This window comes from Oenanthe melanoleuca, chromosome 15, assembly GCF_029582105.1.
Source record: "Oenanthe melanoleuca isolate GR-GAL-2019-014 chromosome 15, OMel1.0, whole genome shotgun sequence".
NCBI lineage: Eukaryota > Metazoa > Chordata > Aves > Passeriformes > Muscicapidae > Oenanthe > Oenanthe melanoleuca.
This window is the reverse complement of record NC_079349.1, coordinates 10,778,367-10,789,440: the sequence shown is the minus strand read 5'-3', so window position 1 is coordinate 10,789,440 and position 11,074 is coordinate 10,778,367. Positions and strand designations below refer to the sequence as shown.

Sequence of the window (11,074 nt, the reverse complement as noted above, 5' to 3'; positions counted from 1 at the left end):
CATGCTGCTCTTGGCCAAGCTAGGCTGCCAGATGCATTTCTTCACTGTTCTCAGAACTCCCTCCTCCTGAGTGCAGTGTCACATGGACCCCACAGATGGCAGGGAAGCACAAGGAAAGAAAGGCAGGAGCACCTCAGAGGCCTAAACCAGCATCCTGCTTTTTCCCCTGCTCCTTCAGGGCTGCAGCTCACTGGCTGCAACAGCAAATGAGGATTTGGCTCTGTCACCATACTGGGACATGTATTAACATGATACAGATGATGAACAGATGATTTCTGTTCAAAAGGCTTCAGATTAGGCAGTTTCTGCTTGTAAAATTTATGGTGTTTAATTGATAATATTTTGACATTTCAGAGAATCTTCAAAGTGTCAATATAAAGTAATGGATTAAGGTATTGACAAAGAGGAATATCCATTGCTGCAAGCATCCAGTTGTGCTGGCTATTAAATGTTTAATACATTTATTGGTGAGAAAAAATGTTTTGATTTACTAGTAAAAATTGTTGGTTAAAGAAGAAATACATATGTGCATTCAGCAGGGATTATCTAGCTGCAACCAAAATAACAGATATAGGAAGACAATGTTGCAACTACCAAAGTATCAGTTGGTTGGGGTTTTTGGATGGAAACTGTTTATAATGCAAGGCAAAATGCTACCAACTAACCTGTGCCACTCATACCAGTCAGTATTTTAGTCCATGGTACTGGCCCTGCTCTTTCCGCAATGCTGATCCTAGTTCTGTGCTGGTGGTTGTGCTGTTCCCCCTGTTGCCATGCTCCAAAAAAGAAAGGGGTGACATATGAGTAGTATTACATCATCATAAACATAAAATCTGCTGGAAAAAAAAAAAAGGACAAGAAAGTGTTCAGCATACATTTCTAGAGATTACTGTTTCCTTGCTGATTGCTTTGGATCAGTTGGACTTGCATGTTGTTCTTTTCCTTGTTCTCAGCAGGTGTTATGTGCCCTGCAAAGCCTCTGTATGAGCTGTCAGTTGGATGAGGATGCACAGATATCCTGTTTGCAGAAGTCCAAAATGCCTGCAAACCAGTAAGAAAGTATAGACTTAAAGATGCTATCAGCTTCAAAAGTAGTAAGTTCTTCAGGTACTTCAGATAAAACAGCAGAATAGAGGTCAAATTCCCCTTTTGAATTGCAGTTACCAACTCAGTCTCACATGAGTCTAACACAGGACTCCTTAGAAATTTGTTACAACAGGGTTAGGTAGAACATACTTCTCCATGCAGTCTGAACAAAAGGCCAGAGCTGTGCACAGAAGGCTGCCTGGTGCATTTCTCTCTAACTCGGAATTAGGAACTTGACTTTACCTGCAGGTGTGCAATTAAACACTGATTCTGCCAGCTGCATGAAAGATTCTCCAAGGATGTCCTGATAGCTCAAGTGACTTGCATGAACAAGGTACTGAGCAGTGTCTTTGAAAAGCAGATCACTTTCACTATACTTCCATGACTGAAAGAGTTGGAACTCAGAATCCAATTTGCTTCCCAGAGATTCCTGAACAGAAAAGGAATAAAGATTTCACAGCTTGGGTCATTAATATTACTTTTATCTATCACTGTTCTTATTAGTACAAAAAGATGCATTTTTGCAATGCCTCATTTCTCAGTAAAAGTATGGCCTCTGTGGACTGGGAACTGGTGCCAAAATACTCCTTAAGAGAATCCAAATAATTATTTTCTTAATCTCTTATCTCTTTTGTATTGGATCTGAAGGCACTACTATATAAAGCTTTTCGTCTTGAAAGGGCTTTCAGCAGTTATACATAACAAATAGTCATACCTGAGATTTCAGTAGAAAGTCAGAGATTTTAGTGACAGTGACAGGTCGAGTCATGACTGCGCTGGGGGGAATGGGGCCCAGGTTACAGCCTGCCCATTCCGTGACTGCAGCGCGTGTTCCGTCCGGACACAGCAGTTCAAAGTCGAGGGGGGTATAACCCTTTGCCCAACTAGAGCTGCCCAGATCTGAAAAAAATGTGAAGTGAAAGGTTATCCTTTTCAAAAATTAAAGCAGAAGAGAGGGTGAATCTCTATAAGTAAAATGTTAAAACTTGAGAGGGAGAAGTTTAGTCAATGTGTTCAAAATAAACACAGTGTGTGCTATGTGGTCATTTCTTAGGAATGCATAAGGACCAGGGCAGTGTTTCCACTGAGGTCAGTGAACTTAAGCAGCACCTATCAACTAAATTAGAATAACATCAAGGCATATGAACAGCATATCATGTCTCATTTGCATCTGTAACCAGATCCCTTTCTGGAAACAAAGCAATTCAGCCTGCATGCTCTTTGCTTCCCCAAACAAACTGCTAATTGCTGCAGGAATTCCTGTGGGTTTCCAGCCCCTTATAACTTCATTTGATTTTAGAGAGATTCCTGTCTTAGAAAAGTCTTTTCTCTTACTGAAATTGCCTAAAATAGAATTTTATTTTGCTTTAATGAGAGTTCCTTTTCACCTTGACTCTAAGAAAAACATATTTTGGTTTTCCTTTTAAAGCTTTGATCTTTCCAGAAATTTAGTGAAGTCTCCAAGGATGATTATCCCAACACACATCTTTGCCCTGGGTGATTCTTGTTCTTTCCTCTCTTACAATATTACTGGAACACCTATATGTAGAAAGCATCTAGCAATGTTCCATTTACAAGCCAAATTTCATGAACCTAAGTTAAACCTGTAAAGACTGATCCTCAAGAGTGATGGGTGCTTTGTGGAAAGTAACTGACATGAATGGACATTCTCAAATGAAAAGATAATATCTGCATCTTACCCTCTATATTCTGGAGCAGGTTTGAGTGTTCCAGGAAAGCTACATCTCCAAAGCTTCTTCCACTGGGATTACCAACTAGGCACCTAATGCAAGAAAAAAACAAAGTGATCAAAGGCAGCACTACATGGTGACTGATATTTGTATGGTCACCTGAAGCTAAAATAGGAGTAGCTGGAAGTATCCCTCCCATCTCTAATCCCTTGGAATATGTTGGTGATCTCAGCATAGAGATTTGCTAAGACAATCCTCTTCATCCCTTACAGCAAGTCCCAAATCAAAGCTGCTGCACAATGTGCGCCTTCACCCATGCCCAGGCAGGAAAGAGAATGGAATTCTCTACTAACTGCATTATGTATACTTCATAAGAGTGCTTTCACCTTTAATAGTCTTCTCTGACTATATCTCCACTCTGTTTAATTATCTCCTGTATGCTACACTGCTTCTTACCATAGAACCCCTGCTCTCTGATCTTCTTTCATCCCTTCCCTTTAATGAGTCAGTACCAATGCTCTAAGCCTTACATGTATGGAAGCATTGCCTTGCTCTGGAAATGGTTTCATGACCATTTAAAATCATCAGTCTGCTGAACATCCCATAGCAACTGCAACCAAAACAAAATACACGCTAGCAAAAGTTTATACAGCCAAATGCTTAACAAATAGGAAAAAAAAAACCTTCAAAAAAAAAAAAAAAAAATCAGCAAAATAAAAAGGCAATTCTGGCTGTTGCTCGGCATTTCTGACTCTCACAAAAAGCTCACCTGAGTGCTCCCATATTGCCATAGTAACGTTCATTGTGATTTGCTGCACATCTGCTGGACACTCGAGCTCCTTCCACCTCACCATCTCCGATGCACACCTTGCACAGGTTTCCATCTGCTCCTGGCATGCAGCCCTTCCAAAAGTAATTCTGATAAGCTGAGTAAAGAAAACTGAGATGAAATTAAGGCAAGATGTTCCCAAGCCTCTTCACATACGAGAAAAGACAGGATGAAATTCCTTTCTTAACAACTAGCAAGAAGAGGGCTAAATAGTGTGACACACAGTCAAATAGGAGGAAAAGCTGCTTCAACACCATCTGAAAGTGTAGTCTTCAGTTGTTGGTCGGGTCCTCATGGCCCCTGCTCAATTTTATTTCTGGATTTAGTTCTTCAGATTTTCATGATCTATTTTTTATTAAGAGAGAATCCAGAGCAGCCCTTACCAGAGGCAATATCACAGTTCTCAGTATCATTCTGCCGAGCTCCCACTGTGTGTGTGGATAGAAGTAGCCATCCTCCAGGACTGTACAGATGACTGTGGCAGGATCGCCTTCCCCTAAGGTTATGGATGTGAATCTGTTTGGCACTTTTCTTAGCTAGGGCAACAGCATAAATCGGTGGTAGTGCTGTGAAACAGTAACAACCAGTTATAGCAAGGCAATTAAGTATTCCAGAAGGGCGGAGCCCCTTCCCTCCCTCATCTTGTCACAGTATCTTCAGTTAGAGTACAAGACCTACACTCTTTGCTTAGCCACAAAGCTCTTGTCCTTGCACAGAAAATTCTATTCTAAACCAACACACAAATATATTCTTACATAAACTCTACAGCAGTCTCACGAAAATCTAGACCTTATGCCTTCTCAAAGTTTCTATTACCTTTGTGCTTCGGATTACTTAGTTTCCCCGTTTTCTCCACGGTCTCAGCTGCTGGGGCACAATCTCCCCCTGGAAGGAGAGATAAACATTAAGGATCTTGCCACTGATGTCATTCCTTTTACATGGCAGCATTCCTTCAAAACCCTCGTGATCCTCTTCAGCCATGTCAGCACCTTTGTCCCTTTAACAGAAGGGATAAAATAAACAGACCAAATGCTAGAGTCAGTTAGTGGAAGAGCTGGGAAGAATATTTGGATGTTTATACTGACTCCTGCTTCCATCACAAAACATCACAAACTATGGAAATTTAACTATATTCTTAAGAGTACTTTTTTCATTCCCTCTCTTCTTGATAAGGTCGCATAAGAACTCACCATAGCATTCTGCAGCTACAGGCACCAGTCCACATCTCCCTGCAATGTACACGTGTGTTGCATCCAGCGTGACCGCATCAGCCTCACTACTCTGCCAGCAGCATTAGAAAAAATAACAAAACCAGGATTTGCATTAATTGTGTGTGCAAGCAGCAAGACTTCTCTACTGGCTGGAAATTCCCCTGCATAAATTCCTTCTCATCCTCACTTATTCCTCAAACTAGTCTTCTTCTCTTTAGTTCAAACAAGAGATACACACCCTGTGCAGACTTATACCCAGAGCAGAAGGAGTCTCCTACCTTGATCATTTCAATGCATTTGGTCATGGAAGTGGCTTGGACACAGACTAATGGGTCGGATTTGATGTTCAGTGCCCACTCCTCACATTTGCGAAGCTCAGCATCACTGATGCAGCACCAGCGCACAACGCTGTTGTCCAAAGAGCTCCCTGAAATGGAAGCAGATCATGTCACCAGTCATGCCATGTCAGCAGTGCACCATTCTGTTACATGTTAAGGGGATGTTCAAGTAAATGCATTTGTGCCTGAAGGGAGGAATAATGTAGAAAGAGAACTTTCCCTTCCCTTTCCTTAGCTACAGTCCTCTGGAATGGTTCTCACCTTCATGGCCGAGTCCCTTCAGGAGAGCTACATAATCCAGACCAAGGACATAGGCAATCTCCAGCTGCTCCTCAAGAAGATGCAGGTGCTGAGTGGCATCTCGGAACAGCAGGTTCTTTCCCCCAAAAGATGCTGAACTGAAGAGTTCAAATCTGTCTCTTTCCTTTCCTTTACGCCCAAAGAGGCGCTAGGACAAGAACAACACTTTTAAATTGCAACAAATCTGCTCATTCTTCCAGCAACAGGCAGCCTCAGCCTTCCCTCCCTTTGTATCAGTGTTCAAGATATCAAATACTAATTATAAGTTGAGAAAAAGATGAAGAAAAGTGAGCCCTGCCTGAACCTAAGAATCTCCCTCAGCTACATAAAAATTGATTCAAGTTCCACAGCAGGATGAACATCATTAGCCATTTTCCAGTTTGTGTGTTATGGCATCTTCTCCTTCTTTACTGATTTATTCCCAGCCTCCTACAGAAGAACACTTTAGAAAAAAGCAAAACCTTACAAAAGTCAATGCAAGATCCTTCCCCAGAACAAACAATTTTTAGCACTTTATTCACACTAACTATAAATTTCTCAAGAAAAAAAGAGAACATAGGTCATAATTGCCACACAAAGATGGAAGAAAAAACTGTGGACATAGAGAGCTTATAATATTCACTCACTTGGATTATGCTAAGAAATTTGTTGGTGATCTTCTGGAAGTTGCTGCGGGTGACGATGCCACGGCCAGGCCCCTTGCCCAGATTACAGGTGCTGTATTCAGTCAGCTCAGCTGTGGACCCGTCAGGACACAAGAGTTCATATCCCTGCTGTTCTGACTCTGGAACAGGGAGACACTCCCTGAGTCTGTGACAGGAGCCATGACTTGGCAGCAGCCACAGAGATGGAATGCACAACATTTTTCAGTGGAGATTGCTAAAGGGTATGCACAGTGCATATGCAGCACAGTGCACCAAGCACACTTGGGAGTTGTCTTTGGTAAGTATTTCTCTTAACTAATAGAGGGACCTCAGCCAGAGCTGCTCCAAAATCCTCTTTAAGCTGTACCCCTGTAAATGCGTTTATTCAAAAACTTACCTGCAAATACTACTGCTAATCACCTCTGTTACGGTGGTCAATTGAATTTAAAAGTACAAGGAAAGTGTACAGGAACTTCACAGCTATGCAGCTCAATACACTGAATTTTAAGAGGAATCTTGTAACTCAGGCAAAGCAAGTACTGACAGGTGTGCCAGAGATACATCTAATGAAGTCACCTGTCTGTTCCCATTCTAAGAATCTCCTGTGAGCAATCATTGTTCACTCACACTTTACTGTTTTGTTTCTTTCTGAATTGTGTGGAAAGCCAAGAAATACCCCTGAATGGCTTGCACGGATAGAATTTTCTCTAGAAACAACAAAAATATAGGCATATCCCTCAAATACCTGTGCAGGAAAGAGCACAGAGATTAAAAGAAAACTTCATTTTAAAGATTACCTGTGGCACTCATAATTCTTAGATGATCTAAAAAGGCAACATCTGCCACTCCATCCTTCAAGCACCTGCAGGAAGACAAATGCCATCTTATTAACATTTCACCTGGCTTTCCTACCTTGTAAGTCCTTTTTCCCCAAAAAAAGTGATTTCAGCCCCAGTGTCCCACAGCTCACCTGAAGGCTCCCTCGGAGTCATAGAAGGGTTCATTATTGCTTGTCTCACAGAAGTGGTTCCTGTCTCTGACATAGGATTTTTGTCCTTGGCAGAGAGCACACAATCGGGGAGCAGCAAGACCAACCCCAGGGATGCAGCTTGCATTGAAATACTCACTAATTGCTGCAGGTGTAGGGGAAAAAAACAAAACAAAACAAAAAGAAAGAAAAAAGTCAAATGGGAAAAAAATCCGAAGAGGAAAAGGGGCCAAACTTATCACAGCCATAACTAGTTCTTCCTATATCTACTGGCTTTTCAGTTACTTTCACTGTGGCCAGAGGTAGCCCTATGGCTCCCATCATCTACCTTGGCTCAGAGGCTGTGCCTCATCCCAGGAAAGATAATTTCTTGCAAGGAGAAAGCCAAGTGGAATATTCCAGCCCGATGTCCACCTGGCTCCATTGTGACAGCTGCGCAGCCCTCGTAGGCTCTGGATATCCAGGGTTCCTCGTTTGGCAATGGCTACAGCAAACACACAATTTCCTGCAATAGCACAAAATGTGTAACAGAAAAAAAAATCATCTCAATTCTGCAGCTTCCATCTCTGAAGAAGAGCTGAACTACTTCGGTGAATATGGCTAAAGAAGAAATTATCTTAGGCCTGCTCAATGTAGGTACTCGTGCCAGGAACTTAACCACGTACTGGCTACACAGCACCTTGCCAAACAAACAATGCAAGTTTATCAGTACCACAGGCAGAAAGGTTACTGATATTTTATTCATCATCATTACATATTTTAGAAATAATTCTTAGCCACCTGCATATTTCTACAAAGTTAATAACAACATACTGACTTTTTTTTTTCAAGAAATCTAGAGCCATTTTTTAGCCAAATCAGAACTTCAGTTTATTCTTCAGCTTTACCTACCTTGATCATAGATCTCCTTTGCCACCACTGCCAAACCGTACAGCTTTACAGCAGAGTAAACATCTCCAGCATCCAAGGAGGCAGCATCTGCTTTATTTGCCTTTAAAACAATACCAAAACCCTCAAAACAAGTAAGAAACAGGTTCAAGACCACAGTTTCTGACTGAACAAATTTTAATTTAGTAGTTTGCTTTTGTCTACTTATTTCCAAACAGCTTTCTCTGTTTCTTGGAGATTGCAAAGACATTAGCTGGGGTAAAACAGTACATCTGGTAAAATGCTCACAGGATTTAATTCTTGCCTCTCAAGTGACTGTACTTCGTCATATAAGCAGTTTAGCTATTTCAGTATCATTTTATTTTCCCGTAGTTTCTGTTTACCTTTTCCAAATCCAAGAGGATTTGGACAAAAAGTCAATTTTTAAAGTCTCTGTGAACTCACCCTGATTTTATCAATGCAGTCATATGTATTGTGGGCTCTGATGCAAGAAATCCTAGTAAAAGAACTGGCAGTAGTGAGGGGAACCACAGCTGTAAGTGCCTTGGAGAGCTCAGCACACTTTCTTTGTTCCAGATCAGAAAGGGTGCACCATCGGAATTTCTTCCCTGTAAGGTCAAAAAAGAAGTCAAGATTTGTAGGATTTAATGGAAAAACCCCTCAGTTTAACACTTTATGGAAGAAAACTTCCAAATAGCTTGACTGTGCTCACTCACACACTCAGAGGCACCCAAGAGATGTGGCCACATGTGACCAAGGTCACTTTTGTCCAACATGAGAACATTTGATGCTGTTTAATATGTGTCTTTGCTTCCTTTTGACTGAAAGCAACAGAATTGTTTCAGGCAGATTCATTAAGAATCAGAAATTATTATGGCAAGATCTTTTGCCATGTAATCTTCCTTAGTGAATTTTAGGTAAGGCTGCCACCCAGGATTAGGAGGAACCAAAGGTAAGGATGTGTTTATGGCTATGGCCTGTTTTCCTGTTGAGATAGGGAAAGAAGGAATGGCACTTAAAATGTAGGATAACCATCTTCCTGTTACCAGAGTGCAGTTTTTCTCCTAACAAATCAATTGGGATGTCACTCTATCAGAGCACAAACCTTCTAATCTTGATGTAAACATGCATTCCCCAGAGTTTATCTGTTTTACTGCTGTCTTTGGTTATCAGTTCAGGCCATTCTTTTAACCTTTGCTCTGCTATTTCCTTTGGAAACACCAAAAAGATGCATTTAAGGGTACAGGTGAAGGTGAAACTTCCTTTTCCAGAAGGACTTGGAGGTTCAGTGGGTTTAAACCAAATATGAAACTACATCTTTAAAGCAATCCAGACATGCCCAAAAATTTCTTCTTTTGCCTTAGGCTACAATTATTCCATCTCATATTATTCCTCTGAAATGCATTCTACTCTGAAATATATCATCATATGCACCTCCAAGAAGATACTAGACATTTAAGGAGGGAAAAAAGTGATTGTTTTACACAAAAATAGCATGCAGTTATGTAATTCGAGAGAATCTTAAGCCACGTAATGAAAATCAGAACTGAACATACAGAAAATGCCACAATATCTGTAACATTTTCATTTCCAGATGTTTAAGCATTTGATTCTCTGGAGAACTACTAATACTAGCAATGTGTACAATTAAATAATGGAAGTTTTTATTTCTTTGAGCATAGCATCAGGCATTAGTCCTCTTGTTTTGTCATTAATTCAGCAAAATTCCAAGAAGAACTTGTAGCAGTTTTAGAGAGGAGCAGCTTGGGGTCCACTGCTTCATTTTGACACTGCTAATGAGTACACAGATCTCAACTATTCCAAGGAAACAAACCCTCACTGAATTACTAAGGAAGTTGTGTATCAAGCTGCTTCAAAACAACCAGGGTCACCATCTGCCAATGATCAAACAGAAAAAATACAGGCGCAGCTCTAACTGCAACTTCTTTCTTTGCACAGAGGAAAACAAACCCAAAGCATGTATTAGTTTGAATGTCACCCGCCCAGAGACAACCTTTCTCTGTCCCTCTCTGCATCAGCCTTACCTGAAGCCAGCAAACAGAAGGTGATTAGGACAATTAAAATCACTGTCTTCATCATTACAGCAGCTCAGCAAGGATCTTCTCTCTACCCTGCTGCTCTGCCTTCTCATACCAGGAATTCCACAGAGATGAACAAAGCTTCTGGAAGATAACAAGGGGGATTTAGACATGAACGAGGATAAACTAAAATTTAAGGAAACAAACGAACAGTCAGAGGATGGTATATCCTTGTATGCAAAGGAGAAAGGGACAGTGTCCCTTTCCTACTGCAGATGGGATCCATGCATTTTCTGCTCTGTTGTTATCAGACACACAGAAATGTAAGCCTCTGCTTTAGAAATAAATAGTACTTCTGCTGTTTCAAAAGGCACCCAAATGCCTTTGGGAGACAGGCAAGACTTACACCTAACTTAAAAAAAATACCTAAAGCTAAGTGAATTATCCAAACTACTGACTCTATCTCGCTACAGAATACTGAAGGGTCCTTCTTACCTTGGTTTTTTTCACCTGATAATGGCTTATCTACTGAGTTATTTTCAACAAAAAGTAGTCCTATGCCTCCCTAAGAATTCAGAACAGAGCTGGGACACTGTTGACTGTCTTTGATTCTCTTCATCCCATTCCAGCCCAGCAATTTCATCCAAACTGCCTTATTCCCCTATTTTCTAATGCTTAACCTCAAGTGTTATTACCTCTAAACTACTCTATAGCAGCTATTAACATCATTAATTCTATGGCAGGGAAAAAAAAAAGTTTATTTATATATTATATATAAGCAGAAGTGTCTGATGATACATAAAATATTGTTAATATGGTTTCATCTTTCCTATTCAGGAAAGAATTAACTGTTCCAAGTGTTCTGGAGGAATAGAGCCTTTATCCTACTTCTGCTTTCCTTCTTCATCTTACAGATTTCCCTGATGCTTTGTCTACTTCATGTACTTTTGCAGATACTTTTCCCAGGTTTCTTCTGTTGCCTTATGTATCCTTCCCTAGTGATTCAGTCATCATTCCCCACTTGCTTTTTTCACACTTAGGTATTGCTTATCTCTTAAGT

General features: G+C 40.7%; 1 protein-coding gene across 1 annotated transcript; it reads right to left on the bottom strand.

Moving 5' to 3' along the window:
- Nucleotides 1-432: 432 nt before the first annotated feature.
- Nucleotides 433-10,262, bottom strand: LOC130259916 (melanotransferrin-like). Its single transcript, XM_056504725.1, has 17 exons — nucleotides 10,021-10,262; nucleotides 8,420-8,583; nucleotides 7,979-8,078; nucleotides 7,416-7,592; nucleotides 7,070-7,232; nucleotides 6,897-6,961; nucleotides 6,082-6,239; nucleotides 5,417-5,603; nucleotides 5,096-5,244; nucleotides 4,797-4,887; nucleotides 4,423-4,491; nucleotides 3,990-4,172; nucleotides 3,547-3,703; nucleotides 2,787-2,869; nucleotides 1,802-1,986; nucleotides 1,330-1,516; nucleotides 433-1,041 (listed from the first exon to the last, which is right to left on the bottom strand). Exons 1-17 carry the CDS (start codon nucleotides 10,073-10,075, stop codon nucleotides 992-994), a joined length of 2,223 nt encoding a protein of 740 aa, XP_056360700.1. The 5' UTR covers nucleotides 10,076-10,262; the 3' UTR covers nucleotides 433-991.
- Between the last annotated feature and the right edge of the window lie 812 nt (nucleotides 10,263-11,074).

Excerpts from the sequence above, each read along its gene's own strand:
- LOC130259916 (XM_056504725.1), bottom strand. The coding sequence starts at position 10,075 with ATGATGAAGACAGTGATTTTAATTGTCCTAATCACCTTCTGTTTGCTG. Across the intron at positions 7,233-7,415 it reads GGCACAGCCTCTGAGCCAAG|CAATTAGTGAGTATTTCAAT; the intron begins GTAGATGATGGG and ends CTACACCTGCAG. Across the intron at positions 2,870-3,546 it reads GGCAATATGGGAGCACTCAG|GTGCCTAGTTGGTAATCCCA; the intron begins GTGAGCTTTTTG and ends TTCTTGCATTAG.